This window comes from Acinonyx jubatus, chromosome A2 (genome assembly GCF_027475565.1).
Source record: "Acinonyx jubatus isolate Ajub_Pintada_27869175 chromosome A2, VMU_Ajub_asm_v1.0, whole genome shotgun sequence".
In the NCBI taxonomy this organism is placed as follows: domain Eukaryota; kingdom Metazoa; phylum Chordata; class Mammalia; order Carnivora; family Felidae; genus Acinonyx; species Acinonyx jubatus.
In genome coordinates, this window is record NC_069383.1 from 162,522,966 (window position 1) to 162,542,375 (window position 19,410).

General features: G+C 59.9%; 1 protein-coding gene and 1 long non-coding RNA gene across 2 annotated transcripts; one reads left to right on the forward strand and one right to left on the reverse strand.

The window, feature by feature from the left end:
• Positions 1-5,362: 5,362 nt before the first annotated feature.
• On the reverse strand, positions 5,363-18,208 carry YJU2 (YJU2 splicing factor homolog). Its single transcript, XM_027049138.2, has 8 exons — positions 18,067-18,208; positions 16,169-16,269; positions 14,250-14,394; positions 12,034-12,168; positions 9,833-10,014; positions 8,749-8,872; positions 6,227-6,371; positions 5,363-6,074 (listed from the first exon to the last, which is right to left on the reverse strand). The coding sequence occupies exons 1-8, from the start codon at positions 18,088-18,090 to the stop codon at positions 5,962-5,964; spliced, it is 969 nt and encodes a 322-aa protein (XP_026904939.1). The 5' UTR covers positions 18,091-18,208; the 3' UTR covers positions 5,363-5,961.
• LOC113596319 (uncharacterized) lies at positions 8,416-13,803 on the forward strand. Its single transcript, XR_008297349.1, has 3 exons — positions 8,416-8,678; positions 8,869-8,933; positions 13,644-13,803. It is a non-coding gene; the product is annotated as an uncharacterized LOC113596319 (long non-coding RNA).
• Positions 18,209-19,410: the final 1,202 nt, after the last annotated feature.

The window sequence follows — 19,410 nt, forward strand, 5'->3', positions numbered from 1 at the left end:
GGGGCGGGGTGGGGGGGGGGTTGGTGAGGACGCTAAGAGGTCTGGGGCAAGGGGAGCGGAGAGGTGTGCTGGCCAATTCCAGAGCAAACAGGCCTTTTCTTTCCTCACAAGGGGGCTTGCTCAGCTCCCGCTCATGCTGAAGGGAGGGGTGATCGGGAAGAACAGGACTCCGGGTTCCCTTCTCCCAGTGCCCCCCTCCCCCAGGGCGGGCAGGTGCCTGTGGCTGGGAGGGGGGTGGGGAGGATCAGAGAGAAGTCCGGAGCTGACAGTGAAAATGCCCCTGGGGAACAACAGTGGGTCGGGCAAGGTCTATGCTGTCTGTGCCTTGCTTTCCCGGTTTGAAAAGTGGGGTTTCTAACAGGAAACCCCCCAGGGAGCTCAAGGAAGGCTTGCGGGAAAGGAGTGAGTTATTTTTTCCCCCATGGGGAAACCGAGGGACAGAGAGGGGGAGGACTTGCTCAGAGCCAGCCCGCAAGCTCATTGCCTGATTTGGTTTGGCCGGGGTGGCACTCGAGACCCAGCAGAGTGTCTTTGTGAAATTAGTGGTTCCCCATCTCCCGCCCCCACGCACACTGTCAGCCCCATTCTGCAGGCCGAGAAACTGAGGTCCAGAGCTGACGAGGCAAAGCCTCTCAGCGCAGCAGAGGCCCCCATGCATGGGCCTTCCTCTTTTCTGCTTTGGCCGTGTCGCCCACATGAACCTGTTGAACTCGGTCCTCCTCCTGCAGCCCATCCGGATGTCCCCACCCCACCCCGCCCTGCCCTCTCCGATCAGCGACAAGGCAGCGTCCCCCCCCGCCCCCCAGGGACTGCCGGGGAGCACGGCGGGTAATTGTCCTGTTTTCTGTCAGCCGCGAGGCGATTCCCAGCTCGGGGACGAGCCGTTGACAGATCTCATCAAATCCGAGCCCTCTCCCGGTCGGATAAATACGAGCCGTCTGAGGTATAAATATTTGAAAGGGGCCTTCTAATTACAGCGTGTGTCAGAAATAGCAATTAGAGGCCCCGGAGGCAGAATCAAACGGCGTTTGACTTTCCTGCGCTTCTGAGCTGGCTGCTCCTGGGGCCGGCCCCCGCCTCGTCCTAAGGAGAGGAGCCGGGAACGGGTTCTGGGAGGAGGGAGGAGCGGGAGACGGTGGATGCTGACAGCCAGGCTGGGGGTCTGGCGACCTTGCGGCGTGCCCTTGAAGAGCCACATAAACTCTTGGGTTTCCGCTTTTTGACTGGGAGAGGAGGGGGCCCGCTGTGTGGACAGTGGGGAGCAGGTGGGGTGGTCTGGGGGTGCCTCCTTTCCCCCAGCACCCGTGGTCCCCGAGGCAGTGTATCAAGGGGCATCTCCTGGGTGTGGCTCAGTGTCTGGAATCCCAGCCCTCCTGACCTTGGGTGGTGACCTCAACTGTTTTCCAGTCTCTGAGATGGGACAATGACCGCTTACCCCTGTTGAGCGCTTTCGGGACGCCGTTGGTGGCACCTTGTTTTTTTGTTTTTGTTCTTTTTTTTTTTTTTTTTTTTTTCCTTTTGAGATACAGTTCACATACCTACGGTTTACCCACTTGGCGTGTGCGTTTCAGTTTGGGCATGTTCTCAAGATCGTGCAACCGCCAGCACGAATTCCAGAACATTCCCATCACCCCCAAAAGGAACCCCATCCCCATCAGCAGCCTCTGACTATTCTCACCACTTCTCCGGCCCCAGCACCTCTAATGTGCTTTCTGTTCCTGGGGGTGAACTGCCCTGGACATTTCACGCACAAGGAATCACACACTATGTGGCTTTTTGTGTCTGCGTCACGTTTTCAAGGCCCATCCACGTGGTAGCAGGTGTGAGCGCCTCGCTCGTCTTACGGCCAAATAATACTCTATTGCATGGCACACAGTAGGTGCTCAGTATATGCTTTAGGTGGATGAGATCTTAAGAAGCAGCCAGATGGGGCCTGGCTGGGAGCTGTCCCGTCACTCTTGTCTCATGGAGCAGCCAGTCTGGAGGTGGGAAGGGAGCCAAGGCACCAGGATAAGAAAGGACCCTTGGGGATGGCTCATGGGGAGGCCTAAACACTCCTACCTCAGAAGACTCAGTCTGATGGCGGATAGGTGCCTGCCTAATAGGCTCCCAGTCTGATAGGGGAGGCATGATCTGACGCTCTGAAACATTCAATCCGATGGAGGAGGTATAGCTCCGACCTCGGGGGCTTCTACTCTGATGTGAGAGACGTGGCCCTGCTTTTAGGTGCCCCTAGTCTAATGGAGGAGATGGAAGCCTGTCTTTAGGAGTCCCAATCTGATGGGGGAGGCATGGTCCCAACTTCAAAGGCCCCTAGTCTGATGGAAGAGACACAGCTGTGTCACCACGAGTGGCCAATCTGATGGGAGGGGCACGGCCCAGCCCCTGGAGGCTCTGTCTGCAGGAGTCGCTGCAGAGCGTGGTCATTAAAGGTGTAGCCTTGGAGCCTTGCGGCTGCAAACCCAGGCCCTGTCCCTCTCTCATTCTGAGCCCTTGGCCAAGGAGCCTCCCATCACGGGAATGAGCCAGTTAGAGCTTGGGAAATGGGCCCTTTGTGCAGTCCAGGCTCAGGCAGAGCGGGCTGTTTGGGGGGGGGGGGCACCCCCACCAAGTCCTCTGATGTACCGCAGCCCCCAGGGGATTGATGGAAGAGATTCCGGATGAGGCCTGACAGCTCCCCAGGATGACAGACACGGAGCTAGTGAGCGAGCAAGCGAGCGCGTGGGGAAAGGGGGAAGGGCAGGCTCTGGAGAGCAGGAGGGGGGGTGCAGGGGGTGTGGGGGAGAGGGGGCGGGTCGAGGCTCTGCAGGATCTGAGCACACACATACACCAGACACAGATGCATGCTATCCTTCTGCCGCTGGACCCTGGGCACCCCCACGGGAACCGGGGCCAAGAGCAGACCTGCTCCCAGGCCAAAGGGTGGGAGAACGAGGCGTGAAGATCTGCAGGGAAATGGAAGAAAGATCCAGCGAAGTAGGGGGTGGGGAGGGGTTATAGAGCGGGCAGAACTACGGGGCTCTGCTCCCTCCTCTGTGAATGGGGAGACACCCACTTAGGCCACAAACATCTATTGAGCACCTACTTAGTGCCTGGATGGTCTTAGGTGCTGGGGATACACCTGTCCACACAGCTACCCTTGCAAAGCTCATTGTTGACAGGGCACCTAACAGGTAGACCCTCGGCGGACCTCCAGTGACCCCAAGCTGCTGGTGGTCACAGCCGTGTGTAATCCCCTCCCCGTGAACGTGGCCGGAACCTGAGGCTTGCTTGCGGCCAGCGTGACAGGGAAAAGGTGATGGGATACCACTTCTCAAAGACTCCTGTTGTGGTGGCTTTCTGAAGCCAGCTGTCAGAGGTCCCTGTAGCCAAGCACCCTGAGGGTGGCCTCCGCCCAAGAGCCTGTGAGGAGCCAGATCCTGCCAACAGCCAAGTGAGTGGGCTTGGAAGGGGATCCTGCCCCAGACGGGCCTTCAGATGAGACCGCAGCCCCGACCAACATCTCAGTTGCGGCCACGAGACCCTGAAGCAGAGAACCCGGCAGAACCACACCCACATTTCTGTTGTTTTCAGCTGCTACCTTTTGAGAGATCTTGTTAGGCGGCATTAGCATATACGGGGGGTGGTGGGTAATAAACACACCTCGGGCCGGCAACCCCTCAGGCCGCCATCTCGCCCTGCTGTGTGTTCGCCCAGAGTTACCACTGCCTCCGGCACACACATATTTTCTTTCATATCTTATTGTTATGTTTAGGTGGGTTTACTATCTTATCCCCCATCTTCCAAAAATAATGTCACCGTTATGAGTGGGGACTGTTTTTTCTTCACTGCCATTGTCCCAGTGCCTGAAACAGATCTGGGCACAAAGTAGGTGCTCAAAAAAAAAAAAAAAAAAAAAAAAGCTACGTGAGCTCAGAAACTTAAATGAGTTAATCTGCCCAACAGCTTAGCACGGGTTTAGCAAATGGTGAGTCCTTCACAAACGTTCGCTACCATTACTCACCGAACCGGATCCCGTGTACTCCGTCCGGTGCGCCACTGAGAAGAGGGCGGCTGGCGGCCGTCCTCAGGGGGACTTCGGGCAGCAGGGCCGCGGGCACAGCGTGAGCCTGGAGATCGGGGTGTGGAGGGGACCCGGCCACCCTCCCGTGGAGGCTGGGGGAGCAGAGCAGGAAGTGCAGAGCTGGGTGACCCAGGCAGGGGTGGGCTGACCTGGTGGCTTTGCGGGTCAGAGTCCCTGTCCTCCCTACGCAACTCGGCCACTGCAGAGCGAAGCAGCCATGTTACGTGTCAATAACACTTTATTTACAAAACTAGGCTGTGGGCCACGTTTGGCCCACCGACCATAGTTCGCTAACATAGGCGGTAGGATGGGGTCGATACTCTTAACCCTGGTAGCCGATGGCACGTGTACGTGGCTACAAGTAGGGTGGCCCCAGAACGGGGACGTCTGCAAGGAGGAATCGGAGCGAACCAGAGAGGCCCAGCCTCCTGCCCTCTTCCGGCTGGACGGTTTACTCTCACCGCTGGTCTGAACAGGCACACGTCGCGGGCGTCAGGGGCGTCGTGGAGTGTGGGAAAAGCAGGCAGTGGTGTGCTAGTAAGCGCCTCGCAGCCGGCCTCTGGCGGGGGTGGGCAGCTTCCCAGCACGCGTGGACTTCCGGGGTGTAAATGCTCCAGCCACGGCCGAGTTCAAGCCACAGACGCGATGTGGCGGCGGCGGGTGGAACTGGGAGGGGCGCGCCTCCTCGCCAGGCGTGGCTGAGCAGGCTCCCGCCCACCCCCGGCCCTGTCTTCACAGCGGAGGCCCCCCGGGTCCTGATCGGAAGCCCTGGCTGGATCCCAGTTCACCTCAAGTCACACTAAAGCACAGAAACTATTGTAGGAAAGCAGAAAGCAGACCCCCAAAGCGGGGGCTTTTCAGGGCGCCTGGGTGGCTCCCGCGGTGGTGATCTCACGGTTTGTGGGTTCGAGCCCCGTGTCTGGCTCTGGGTGGACAGCTCAGAGCCTGCTTCGGGTTCTGTGTGTGTGTGTGTGTCTCTCTCTCTGCCCCTCCACCGCTCGTGTTCTCTCCCTCTCTCTCAAAAATAAACATTGGAAGAATTTTTTTTAATTAAAAGAAAAAGTGGGGGCTTTTCATCTCGCAAACAGCGAGAAGCACAAAGCCTCATTATCAAATGCCGAGTGAGTGAGTGAGCGAGAGGAGGGCTGAGGTCAGCGACCCCGGGAGGAGCGGCAGGCGAGGTGGGGGAGGGGGGTGTCAGGTTGTGAAGGAACCTGGTGGGAACACAGGACCTTCGACTAGACGAGGCTGAAGTAGAGAATTACACCAGAGTTGACAGCCGGCAGCCTTGAAAGAGCGTGAGCTCTGGAACCAGGTTTACTAGTCACGTGACCATGTCAGCTATCTACCGCTACATAACAAATCATCCCCAAACTCAGGCCGATCAACAAACCCCGATCGACTCACAGCTTCTGAGAGCCAGGCGCCCACGCTGGCCACGTGGGCTCCCGCGGCCCCGCCTCAGAAGCCGGCGGAAGTGCCCAGACCAGGCGGCAGCTTCCTTTCACTGGTTTGCAGGTTTCCTGGCAGGAGGGGGCGGAGCTAGCGCACGGGCGGGGGCAAGCACCGCCCACCCCTCCCTGCCATCCAAGGGAGGCCGGGGAGTACCGCAAAAGCCTGCTGGAAGCCGAGGGCTGTTCCAGGGATGCCACAGCCCCGGAAGGAGGGCCAGGAGGGCGGCAGCGTGAGCCAGGGACCCCGAGGTCCCCGAAGGCTGGTCGGTGGGGGGACAGGGGAGAAACCGAGTCCGGGGGTGGAAGCCCTCGCTGGCCCGACCAGCCTCTGAGGACATTTGTGTTTGTCCGCTCATGGCCCTGGTTGGTGCCAAGGCCTCCTGCCGACCAGCAGCTGACTATGGACATGTGACCTTGACCCGGAGAAGGGCCTGGGCAGGGGTCTCAGCTGCTGCCGCTGCTGTCCTCGCTGTCCGAATATGCCCCCAGCTGGCTCAGGGAGGAGGTGCCGGGTGTCCAGGGTGCAGGGTCAGCCGCCTTCCCGCTCTTCCTGGGGCCTGGGAGAGAGGCGAGAGCGCCTGGTAGGGGGCGCCCCTCCCTCGCCCCCCTCCGCGGGTTCCCAGCGCAGGGCAGCAGCACTGGGGGCGCTGCTGCCACCTGGCGGCCCTCTGAGGCGCCGCGCTCCGATCCCGGGACCCGGAGCACCTACCGGGGGTGGGTGACGCCTGACCCTGCCTGGTGCTGCGACCCGGGTCTGTGTTCTTCACCACGACTAGGCCTGACAGCGGGGGCCTGTTGCCAAGGGTGCCGACGCTCCGTTCCCAGCTCTCCGCCTTCCTCTTGGCTTTTGGAGCCTGGGGGTAAGCGGAGGGGACACAAGTGGGTGAGCTGTCCCAGATCCCCCCTTCTCCCGCACATCCTAAGTCACACACCTTCTCACCTCCATGCCTTTTCTCACTCCGTTCCCTCCACCTGCCATGCCCCTTTCCCTCTAATGCATTTGGCGAACTCCTACTCACCCTTCAATACCCATCCAAGTATTGGCTCCTCTGGGAAACCTTTCTCCACAGTTCAAGCTCAAGTGAGTGCTGTATTTCCACGGCCCCGGCACCCTTTCACCCTTTACTGCCTCATTACGTATCCCCCCCATCCATCCATGCTGTGGGTTCCTGTCCTGTTCACAACTGGGTCCACAGTGCCACATGTAATTCTTGGCAGGAAGATGCTCTATCAATGTGTTTGATGGAACAGGGAAAACGGAGGCACCCACTTTCGGGACTAGGTAGGGGAAGGCAGAAAGGGGCTCAGCCTCACATCCAGCTCTTCAGTCGTACCGGGAGGAACCCCTTTTGTCAGTTATGTTGGAACAGGGAAACGAATCCCCCGGATCAGGAGGTCCTGTCTGAGCCTGGCGCTGGAGCTGCCCTCGCGGGGCCCACCATCTGAGGGAGGACGGAGGAGGGACAAGAGTAGGTCGCCAGGACAACACCCGTCTTGACAGAAGGACATCAGCGTGGCACGACGGTGGAGGGAAGGCAGCCACTGTTGACAGGGCGGTAGGGACAGGTCTCCTCAGACAGGGGACCCGGACTGACGACAGCGCGAGGAGGAGGAGCTACAGGCAGAGATGCGAAGGGGGCCTCGGGCAGCCCTGCTGCAATCTGCGTGCTGGCCGGGGCCCCGAGAGCGGCGACCAGGACCGACGCGGCCCAGCGGGGGACAGAGCAGCTTTCTGACCCGGCATCACTGAACGGTCTCACGCAGCCCCCACAGCAGGCCGGCGCTCGTGAGCACTCGTTCGAAACCCGTCCCTGCCAGCTGCGCTCACTGCCCCTAAACTGAACCAAGAACACAGGGACAGACAGATGAGCTTCCGTAAGGGTCTCGGTGAAGGTTTGGGAAGTCTTGACGGAGGCATATGGCGCAAAAGGAAAGTCGGTTGTCACACTAGGCGTGAACGAGACACCTGTGACGGGGCTGGGGGGGACGGGACATCAGTGAAGCCTTCAAAGATTAACGGGTGACAGAGCACGACCTCCAGAGCCATTCTCTCTGCTGACAGTCAGGGGCAACTCAGCGGGAGCATGGCTACCCCACGGAAAGACTACCTTTCCCATCCTCCTTTGCAGCAGGATGTGGTCAGGTGGCTCAGCTCTGACCAATGGGATGTGAGCAGCAGGATGTGCAGAACCCAGGGTGCAGCGGCCCTGAACGTCCCCCTCCCCTGCCCGCCCCTCTCCTCTCCGGCCAGGATGTGAAGGTGGCACTGAGACACCATGCAATGCGGGCACCCCCGCCCCGCCGACAGCAGAACCAGGAAGAAGGCAGGTGCCTGGGCCCCGTGCTGTGGGGCCACCTTCCCTGTCCGGATGGCTGTGCACAACTGTCACTGGAGAGAAAAGTAACCCCTGTGCAGTTGAAACCCTTGTTACCTGGGGTCCTATCCACTGGCGGGGCTTGCAATCTAGTAACCCGGACCATGGATACGTTTAAATGAAAACAAACGATTTCCCTCATTAACCCCCTTCTTCAGTTAACAAACCAGAGTGGCCTAGGGGCGCCTGGGCGGCGGCTCAGTCGGTTAAACGTCCAACTTTGGCTCAGGTCACGATCTCACGGTTCGTGGGTTCGAGCGCCGCGTCGGGCTCTGTGCTCACAGCTCAGAGCCTGGAGCCTGCTTGGGATTCTGTGTCTCCCTCTCTCTCTGCCCCTCCCCTGCTCACGCGCTGTCTCTTGTCTCTCAAAAATGAATATGCGTTAAAAAAAAAAAAAAGAGTGGCCTCAACCTTGGCGGGTAAGACAGCTGTGGTGCAAAGTCCACCTGCCACATCCTTGTCTCCCCTCCTTTCTGCCAGCACGGGTGGCCTGCAGGCCACAGTTCCCGGGCTCTCTGCAGCTCCATGAGGCCAGGACATTAGTCCAGCCAATGAACTTCGAGGGGCTGACAGGCAAACATCGGTGTTCTTAGGTCTCCACCTTTGAGGGTCTCGCTTGTTTCAGCGGCTGAAGCAGCGGCCGGTAAAGCAGAGCCCGTCTTGACCGTGAAGTTTTACCAGCACGTGACCACGGCCACTCATTCCCGCAAGATCCAGGGCTGTTTGGGGGCTGCGACGGTGGACTTGAGCCCTTACGACACACGCGGTCTGGCCTTTGGAGACCAGGTTAGGCTGACCCCTGGCTCACCCTCTCAGATTAACCCGAGAACACGTGGAGGTCCGGGCGTGCACTCACCTCCTCCAGGATGGCGGTGGGGTTGGGCCGCGGGGCCAGGCGCGGCGGGGCAGAAGCAGCGGCGTCCTCTTCTGAATCCGAGTCCTCCAACAGCCTTCGTTTCCGGGCTTCCTCCACCAGGGCCCTGTGGGACGGCACGTGTGCCTGGGATGTCCCGCCGGGGCGCGCTGCCCCTCCTGACATCGGTGAGTGCCGGAGGCGGGGCGGGGGCACACAAATGCCTTAAAAACAACCTTCTCTGGGGGTGCCGTGTGGCTCAGTGTGTTGAGCATCCGGCTCTTGTTCCCGGCTCAGGTCGTGACCTCGGTGAGATCGAGCCCCACGTCGGGCTCCGCACTGAGCATGGAGCCTGCTTGGGATTCGCTCTCTCCCTCTCTCTGCCCCTCCCCTGCTTGTGCTCCCTCTTTCTCTCAAAATAAATACACGTTAAAAAAAAAAATCTCTGTCCACTGAGGGCAGCGAGTGGTTAAGTGCTTGGCCGATGGCACCAGCCACCTGAACCCGAACCCTGGCCGGGTGACTCGGTCGGGACCGCGCCTGGAGCGCCCCACGCCGCAGTCCTTCGACTGCCAGAACGATCAGGACGACCTCACACCGGTGCCTGGCACTCGGCAAGTGTCGGATAAACATACGCCCTTCTCACTGCGGATCACCGTGTCGCCGACCTGCCCGCGCCACGGGGACCTACTCCGTGCCCCCGTCCCAGGCCCTGCGAATGCAGACACCCAGCCACCTCAGATGCTGGAGGCGGGCGGGAGGGAGGCCATAAACCGGGAGACGGTGGGTCAGCGAGAAGGTTCCACGGTGGTAGGTGCCGTGCACAAAGTGTGAACACAGCAGGCCGGGCCTGAGGCTCCTCCTGGCAGATCACGAAACCTGGGCGGGGCCTTGGGGACCCCGACACAGACGCCCTGAGAAAGTGAGACGCGGGGGGGGGGGGGGGGGGGGCGGGGGAAGCCTCCCGGAGAAGGCAGCCCCTGAGAGAGCCCGGGAAGACCTGGAAGGGGGGTGTTCCAGGCAGAGGGAGAGCCGGAGGTGGGTCAGAGCACCCTGGCCCCCGCCCGGCCCCGCCCGGCCGACTCACGCGGTCTCCCGCTCGTCCTCCTCCTGCTCCTGCTTCTGCCTCTCCTCCTCGGACAGGCGGTGCTGCCGCAGCATGGCCTCAAAGTCCACGTGCGCCTGCCGCTGGTTCAGGTCCTTGAGCTCCTGCAGGTTCTCCAGCACCTCCATTTCCAGCTTGGAGTCCTTGGTTCGGTTCTCCAGCACCTGGCGGGCAGGACACGGGCTGCGTGCACCTGCTGGGGCCGTGGGGCTCGGCACCCGCCAGGGAGAGACCCCCACCCCGCCTCCATCCACAGCGCCCGCTTGGGGGCCTCCCGCCTGAGCTGCACCCATCTCACAGCTCCGAACACTGAGGCCCGGGCATGGGGCGCGGTCATCTGAGGCCGCGTGGCTGGTCAGTGGTGGGGCCAGTCGGCCTCGGCTGCCAGCCTGGCTCCAGCGTGAAATGATATATAGCAAAGAGGAGGGGCGCCCGGCCGGCCCAGTCAGTGGGGCGGGCGGCTGGATGTCAGGGTTGGGACCTGAACCCCTGTGCTGGGCACGGAGCCCACTTAAAAAAATAGTTACAAAAAAGGTACAAACAGACACCCTGAGCCACTGTTGTGTGCCAGGCTGAGATGTTTCCAAACGGAAGGTCACTTAATCCTTGCGATAGCTTCGTTTATGTTGAGGCTCGGAGGGGCAAGGCCAGCCCACGTCTCCGAGACAGGGGCGTTTGGAGCCGGGCACAGCCGGGTGTGGGGCCTGCCCTTGGCCGCTTCCTGGCCGCGAGACCCTGTGCTGAGCCTTTGGGAAGTGGCGGTCCTGGGGGTTTCAAAGTATATCCCCCGATTCTTCGAGGTTCCTCCCTTGAAAGAGCAGAGCCTGAATTCCCTTCCCGCGAGTGTGGGCCGGACTCCGTGACCCGCTGCTAGCGAGCAGAGCATGACGGAATGATGGCCTGTCGCTCTGAGGGCAGCTCCTTTCCCGCTTTTCTGGATCCCTCGCTTTGGGGAGGGCGGTGCTGCGTTGTGCGTGTGCTCAGTGTCGGGGTGGGGGGGCGGCTCGGGCAGTGCAGTGGAGGGGCCCGCGTGGCAGGGACGGAGGCCCCTGCCAGCTCCCTGAGGGCGCCAGCATGGAAACAGCCCCTCTGGTCTCGGTCGAGCCTTCAGAAGATGTGGCTTGACCGGGACTTCACGAGAGACCCCAGGCCAGAGCCCCCCACCCCGGCTCAGCTCCCTGGGGCTCCTGCCCCTCAGAAACTGTAGGATCACAGATGTTTCTTAGGTAAAGTTGCAGTTTTGGGGCGACTCGCTAGGCTGTAACCCCCGGGGCCAGGGTGGGCGGACAAGGATGGACGCGACCACGCGGCAGCCCCTGCAGAGCCCCCCCCCCGCCCCCGCCCCCCTGCTGAACCCGTCGCCTCAGGTCCCCCGCGGCAGCTCAGAAGCCTGGCAGAGGGGCGCAGGAATAGCCGGCATCATGTGGGTCGGGGAGATCGGAAGGGGCACAGATGCTCTCTTTTTTCTGAGAAACACAACACAAGGCACAGGGAGGCCAAGTGCCTTGCCCAAGGCCACACAGCCAGCGAACATTCAAGAGAACGGTGCCTCCCACGCTTCTGGGCTCCACGGCCCGCGGTCATAGGAGCCTCCTGCGCTAACACGGCGCCTTGTGTTCTCCAGTCCGACCTCCTGCCTCCCTGTACCACCTTCTTCTGACTGCATGACCATCTGCCACCAGCTCAGTGGCTTAAAACAGCACGAATCTCCCCGTCTGCCCGCTAGCGTGGGCCAGGAGGCCGGTGCCGCGAGGCACGGCTGGGTTCTCCGGCGGGGTTTCACCAGGCTGACGGCAAGGGCCAGGGGTCTCATCGGGGGCCCAGGCCGCTGGCGGAATCGGTTCCTTGCGGCCGAGGGACTGGGGGCCCCGCTGTCTTGCTGGCTGTTGGACGGGGGGCTGCTCCCAGCTCCTGGGGGCTGCCCACTGCTGCCTGCCAGGTGGCCCCCGCCCCCGGCTTGCTCCCACACGTGGCCCAAGTGCTCCAGACCCAGATCAGGGGGCTCGGGCGGCAGGGCAGGCCCTGGATGAGCTCTCTTCCCTGAGGGTGACTGGCAGCCAATCGAACAACCGGATCCCAGGAGTCGGTCCCGTACATGCAGCCCCGGGACCGCGCAGGGTGTGCGAGCGGCAGGGAGGGGGTGGCGGGGGCGACCTGGAGGGCCGCGGCCCCGGGGGCTCTACCTTCATGGGGTTGTTCAGCTCCTCGTCTTCCCGCTCCTTCTGCACCCGCTTCTCCTCCTCCTCCAGGAGCTTCTCCGCCTGGAAGTTCCGGGTGGCCCCGTGCTCCATGCTGTAGTCCGTGTTCTCTGGGTCTGTCTGTAAGGCGGGGGGAGTGGGGGGGGGGGAGGACAGACGTCAGTCCTGTGTCCTTGGGCATCAAGAGATGCTGCCAGCCCACACCCCGGGACACCTTTTCTCATGCTTCACTCCTTCTCGAGCCTGTTCTTTTCTTTTCTTTCCTTTTTTTAAAAAGTTTATTTACTTATTGAGCTAGTTAGTTTATTTGGGGAGCGAGAGAGAAAACTAGAGGACGAGAAAGAGGGAGAGAGAGAGAATCCCAAGCAGGCTCCAGGCTCCGAGCTGTCAGCACAGAGACCGACGCGGGGTGTGAACTCACGAACCCTGAGATCATGACGGGAGCCGACGTCGACGCTTAACCGGCTGAGCCGCTCGGGCGCCCCTCCTTTTCTTAACACTCGGCTCGTTTGGTGCTTTCTAGAGCTCCTGTCCCCTTTGCCAAAAGTGCCAAATTCTGTAGCCTGGACTTTCACACCTGTCTCTACCCGCCCTCTGCCCCCCTGCACACGATTGCAAATACGAGTCTCTGGGTCTTTGCGCGCATCCTGTCTTCCTGTCTGCTGTGTGCACGTGCGCGCACACGTATGTATCTGCTGTGTGTGCGCGCGCCTTTCACAATTCTAAATCACATATCGCGTCCGTGCACAGCGTGCACCTGTCTGCATTTATAAAACGGAGACAGGGAGGAGATGTAAGCTGGGCTCCTGGACGAGACCCCGCGCTGGAAAGGTGGCATTGGGCAAAACGCGGAAATCTACATGGCGTCCCGAATCTGTTGGCTTCTGACTGCGACGGAGGCCCGGGGAAGCGGGGGGGGGGGGGGGGGGGGGGGGGGGGGGGGGTGCTGACGGGGAGGGAAGCTGGTGCGGGGCAGACGGGACGCGACGCGGGACGCGCTAGGCTGGCCAGGCCGCTCCTGTGTGTCTCCCAGGATCCCAAATAAGCGCCGCAGCGCTAAACCAAAAAGGGCCGGGTAGAGGGTGATCGCTCCGCGCGTGCGCGCGCGCACATCTCCTGGACGCCGTACAAGAAACCTCCGAGCGACCGTTTCCACGCACGGGGCCCGGCCGGGCAGAGGAGGGGACCAGATCTGCGGGTGCGGGGCCTGTACTCCCGTCTGGGCTGTGTCTACCTCACACGGGGACGCGCCCGCCCTCCACGTTCCCCTCGCTACGTAATCGCCTGAAATTCTCCACCAGGAAGCCCGGTCTCTAACATTTTGCCACAGTGCCTCTGGTCTTGAAACAAACTCATACTGGGGTGCCTGGGTGGCTCGGCCAGTCGAGCGTCCGACTCTTGATGTCGGTGGGGGTCGTGATCTCCCAGTGCGTGCGTGGGTGGGAGCCCCGCATCCGGCTCCGCGACGTCAGCGCGGGGGGGGGGGGGGGGGGGAGGGCCCTGCTTGGGATTCCCTTTCTCTGCCCCTCCCCCACTAGCGCTGTCTCTCTCAAAGGTAAATAAAATAAACTTTAAAAAAATTTTTAAAAATTTAGGGGCGGCTGGATGTCCGACTTCGGCTCAGGTCGTGATCTCACCGTTCGTGGGTTCGAGCCCGGCGACGCCGGGCTCTGTGCTGACAGCTCGGAGCCTGGAGCCTGCCTCGGATTCTGTGTCTCCCTCCCTGTCTGCGCCTCCCTTGCTCATATTCTGTCTCTCTCTCTCTCCCTCTCTCAAAAATAAAGGTTAAAAAAATATTTTTTAATGCAAAGTCCTCAAAATATGTAATTCTTTCAATGTCCTTTTTCTTCATTTTACCCAAATCTTGTTCATTAACCCAAAGGGAAGAACGTATGGGGAGAAGATAGTACGTAGGGCGTGAAGAGAGAGCGGGAGGCTCTCCTTGTCCTCTCCCCCAAATCCTCGCACAGTCGTGATGGTTACCGGCCGCGCGACTCCTCACCACATGGTCACTAGCTCCCCGAGTCCCTCGTTACTGTGCATGTGGGTTGCTTCTGCGTTTCTGCCCCTAGGAACGATGCTGCCGTGAACAACCCCCCAAAATGCCTGTTTCCTGGGGATAAAGTGAAAGGGGGACTCCCTGCGGGGAGAGGACGGCGGGGAGCCCCCGAGGGAGCAGGGCCAGCCCGGCTGGCGTCTACCTTGAAGGTGATCTCTGCCAGGCACCGCGTGCACTTGATGTAGAAGCGGAAGATGGGCAGGCCCAGGTAGGCCTCGTTCTGCACCGTCTCCTTGCGCGCATTGAATTTCTTGCCCTTGTAGATGTATTCTCCGCACGTCTTACACCTGTGGGGCCGGACAGAGGGCCTTGTGCCATCTCGGTACCCAGGTTCCTGCGGTCGGATGCTCGGGCATTCTGGCGGATGGCTGCTTGCATACCTCCAGGGACGGGGAGCTCCCTCCCTCCCACGGCAGCCTGCCTCAGATTCCCCCCATCTTGCCCGTTATTCCTCCTACCTGCCTGGGTCTTGGTCCCAGGGTCCCCTTCTGGGGAAGCACCCGGACGATCCAGACCCTCTGAGACTCGCCGGTCACCCGCTCCCAGAAGCCTGGCTGGCGCTCATGGGGCATCCTAGCCTCCACAAGGTTCGGTGCCACCAGGAGGGGAGCCACAGGAGCCACACGGAAGCTCCCGCCAGCCTGCCCTCACTCAGGCCCCGTGCTCCCCAGGCGCAGCAAGCAAGCACCCCGGCCTCCTGACGGTTCCTACAAATACCCCCAGCTCGGGCCGCCTCCGGGCCTCTGCCCTGCACTTCAGAACCCAGGACACCCTTCACCTCTCAGACCCCAGCCCTGCTGGCGTGTCCTCTGACGTGTCCCTGACCACATCAGCTAAGCAGCCTCCCTTCCTGGCACCTACTCAGTCACCCTCCCTCATGCCTGATTCACACGTCCCATGTACACCGGGCGTGAATGTGCCCGAACACTGGGTTATTATCTCCACCCCTTCTGACTGTGGGCTCCGCGGGCCAGGGGCTCTGCCGGTCTCCTTCCCCGCAGCAACCCTGGGGCCCAGCCTGGGCCCTGGCACACAGCAGGCACCCAGAGTGATTGCTGAATTAAAAACAAAACGAATGAACGAAGGAGAGCGAGAAACAGACTAACAATACATAAACGCTGAATTTCACTCAACCAGGGGTCTGTGATGGTCGGTATATCTAACTTCTACCTGCGGAAACGTGAAAATCTGTAGGACTCAGCATTGGGGAGGCGGTCGCTGGGAAGCAGGGCAGAGGGCAAGATCTGGGGACTGTGAGGGAGAGGGGATCACGGAAGGGGTCAGATGGGGGGTAGGAGGGCCTCTCCGAGGAGATGAGAATTTTTTTTTAAGATTTAATTAAAATAAGTAAATAATTAATTTTTTGAGAGAGGGAGGGCATAAGTGAGCTAGGAGCAGAGAGAGAGAAAGAGAGAGAGAATCCCACGAGGAACAGAGACAGAAAGAGAGAGACAGCGAGAGAGAGAGAGACAGAGAGAAGCAGGGCTCACCCCAAGTGGGGTTCGAGCTCACCCGACACAGGGCGTGAAGTCACGAACCCTGAAATCATACCCTGAGCCGAAGTCAGATGCTTAACCGACTGAGCCACCCGTGTGCCCCAAAGATTTCTTGTTTTTTTAACATTCATATTTTTAAGCTACTTATTATTTTTTTGTTATTCTCTACACCCAATTTGGGGCTCAAACTCACAACCCTGAGATCAACAGTCGCATGCTCTACGGACTGAGCCAGCCACGTGTCCCTGAGGGGGTGAGATTTAAGCCAAGACCCGAAGCGTGAAGAAGCACCAGCCACGTGAGAGAAGAAGGAAGAGGGTTCCAGGCAGAAGGAACAGCCGTGCAAAGGTCCTGGGGTATGAAGGAGCGTGGCTGTTGTGAGGAGGTGAATTAGTACCCAGGGCCCCATCTCCGCTTAACACACTTAACTACCAATGATCAAGATCCAGGGGGGTTAATCCTGAACTGTGAGGAAGGTGATGGCTGGTTGCGTCACATGCTCACTGGGATGTCACATGGGGGGGGGGGGGCACATGAAGAGGCGCACGGGGGGTGGGGCACTCACCTCATGTTGAAGGGAGCCATCAACCTCACCACGTACTGCCGATCTTTGGGGAGCTTGAGCTTGGGGATCTTTGACGGGTCAAAGTCAGGCGGGTAGTATTTCTGTGGGAAGTGAAAGCACCAGGGAGCTGTTTGAGCCACAGGGAAGGGCTCTGGGGACCGCCAGACCCAGGTCCCCAGGACCGCCCTGGGGTTTGATGACTTCGAGTGACGGCTCCTAGGACTCCGCGTACGCTCGTACTTATGGCAATCACTCGTTACAGCAAAAGGACACAGAGAGAAATCAGCAAAGGAAACAGGGTGTGTGTGTTGGGGGGGGGGGTCCGGGGAGACTAGACACACTGTTCCAGGGTCTTCTCCCAACGGGCTCACACAGGATGTGCTTGATTACCCCAGTAATGAAATATGACAACACACGTGAGACGGCGTCTCCCACGGAAGCTCACGGGGACCCAGTGCCCAGGGTTTTCGCTGAGGGAAGGTCACGCAGGCCCCACGGCCTCGCAGGTTCTGACGTTCTAGACTCCAGGAGGAGGGCCCACGCGCAGCGTAAACCACGTCGTTCGTACAGAGTTTGAGCCCAGGGAACCATTCTCACCAGGAACAGTGGGAACCAGCCTGAGATTCAAGTTCCCGGATGCCAGCCAAGGTCCACCCTCGCCAGCCAGACTTTCTGAGGGTAGCAGCCTCAGTTCTGCTGTCATAACTCTGGCACGGGAGGCTGAGGTGGGGCATACGGGGAAAGCAGTTTGCGGTTGTAAGAACAACTTCAACGGACAATCAGAAAACACAGCAGCTTGTGTTTTGGGCACCTACTAGGCGCCAGATGCCACGTGGAGCACTTTACCTGCCATGTCCCACAGAATCCTTGCAAAGACTCTAGGAGACGGGGTGCGACGTACCCATTTCACAGAGGAGGAAACTGAGTCCCTGCGGGGACGGGACTCTGGGGGAAACAGTGGCACAGTGGTGCATAGGTTACGGATCCAGGGACCTGGGTTGGACTCCTCCACCCCGTGGCTATCACCCCTCTCTCTGGGCCTCATTCTCATCTGTATGGACATAACCCGCCACCTCCTTGATGCGATGTGCGTGCCACTAGAGCAGCGGCCGGCGCATAGAACTATCCACCAGTAAATTAGAGAAACGGTTCCCAGTTGGATCCTCAGGATGGAAGGACTTTCAGGGACACGAAGTCCAGCACCTGAACTGGACTGCGACGGGGCTGGGGGTGCATTCCTAACATGAATGTTTAAAAGATTAGAACGCTGAGCCGCAGGAAGGAGCATCAAACCGACCCTGCAGATCTGGGCTCTTGGCCTGACATCCTGGACTTACCCCCCCGCCCCCAGGCTGGGGAGCTCACCCCCTGACATTCCTGAGGGGTGAGGGGTGGGGGGTGGGGACAGGAACTGGGAATTCAAGAGCTCTCTTTTCCAGAAGCCGCATCCTGACTTCTGAGCCCCCCTCCACCTCACAAAAGTCCCCGTTTCACAATACAGTTAGGAGGCTCCCCCGCCAGCAGAACGGGAGGGCTGAGCAAAGCCAGACCCGTATGTGGGCGGGGCTTCCGGGAGCCACGGCCCTGGGGCGTGGCGTGGGGAAAACACCGATACTCTTCCAGGCGAACCCCCCCTCCCAGGGGAAATGATTGGCTAATTCCCTTCGGAACATCCAATCGGAGGACGTGACCTGGTAACTAGCCTAAGCTCCGCCCGCAAACACCGCGAAGGCCCACCCCTCGCTGAAGGTGATTGGGAGGTGTCTGAAAGCCACGCCCTGCGGAAGATCGTTGGTGAAAAGAAAAAGGTTCCAATAGGAAAGTACAGGAAGCCCACCTAGGCCGGAGCTCCGAGATGTCCCCTCTCGGGTAGAAAGCCCCAGTCACCAAATACTTACGTTTAAAACTTTTCGCTCCGACATGTTTGCCTCCTACTCCTCCCACAAGGGCCGGAGGACCGCTTAGGCTCGGTGTTCGCCGAACTTCCTTAACCGTCCCTCGTATTTCCGCTGACGTCACTTCCTTCATTCTATTATTGGTTGGAGCATACGCAGGTTCCCTTTTCATTGGCTCAGATCCCCGCCTGTCAAGACCCGACTCCGGCTATCTCTTCTTCCGAGTTGCAACCTCGGTAGTTGGCAACAAAAGCTCCGGGAGCCGGCTGATTGGAAGTTCAAGGCTGGCGCTCCGCCCCCTAGAGGTGACCAGGAGCTCCTAAATATTCGGTCGTGACGCGCCGTGGCCGCTGCTCGAGACATTCCCTACTGTTTGCTCTTTCTTGGAGCGAGTACCGAGGTCGGCGTTGAGCGCTTAGGCTGTGTGTTGGGCTGCGGGGACCCACACGTGTTCCCGTGCCGCTCACCTGGGGACTGGGGTCAGCGCCCCCAGGCTGCACGTGTCCGCAGAGGAGCACCCTGGACGTCACCCCGCCCAAGTTTACCTGGAGTCCCCGGCAGACACTCAGAGACCAGGCTCCACACCCTACTCCCCTGCGCGCGCGCACACACACACACACCAGCTCCCACACCCATCTCCCCTGCACATGCACGCACACCAGCTCCAAAGCCACCTGCCCTGCACACACCAGAGACACAGACACACATGCACGCACACCAGCTCCCGTACACACATCCCCTGCACACACATACACCAGCTCGCACACCCAAACACCTGGTAAGGGATCTGGGGATAGTGCAACAGGGCAGTGTTGGGACAGTGGAAAGAAGGGCTCCCTGAGATGGTGTATGAGCTTCCTGTCGCTGCTGCGAGGTTATTATCACAAGCTCCCTGTCCTAAAACCACACACGTTTACTAGCCTGCAGTTTGGAGGTCAGAAGTCTAAAGTGAATGGGAGGAGGGCTCCAGGGCACAACGTGTTTCCTTGACTTTTCCAGTTTCTAGGGGCCACCCACATTCCCCAGCTCATGGCCTGGCATCACTCTGGCCTCTGCTTCTGTTGTCACATCACCTTTTCTCTCTCCCTCTGGCCCTTGTCATTATCCTGGGGCCCCCTGGATCATCCAGGATAACCCGCCTCGATATTCATTAACTTAATAAAAGATCCTTAATCATCAAATTAAGGATTCTCATGATTCTTAATCACACCTGCAAAATCCCTTTTGCCATGGTAGGTACTGTATTCACAGATTCTGGGCATTAGGGGTTGGGTATCTTTGGGGGGCCATGACTTTGCTGGCCATAGACGACGTGGTCAGGAAAGACTTCTCCGAGGTGACCTCTGA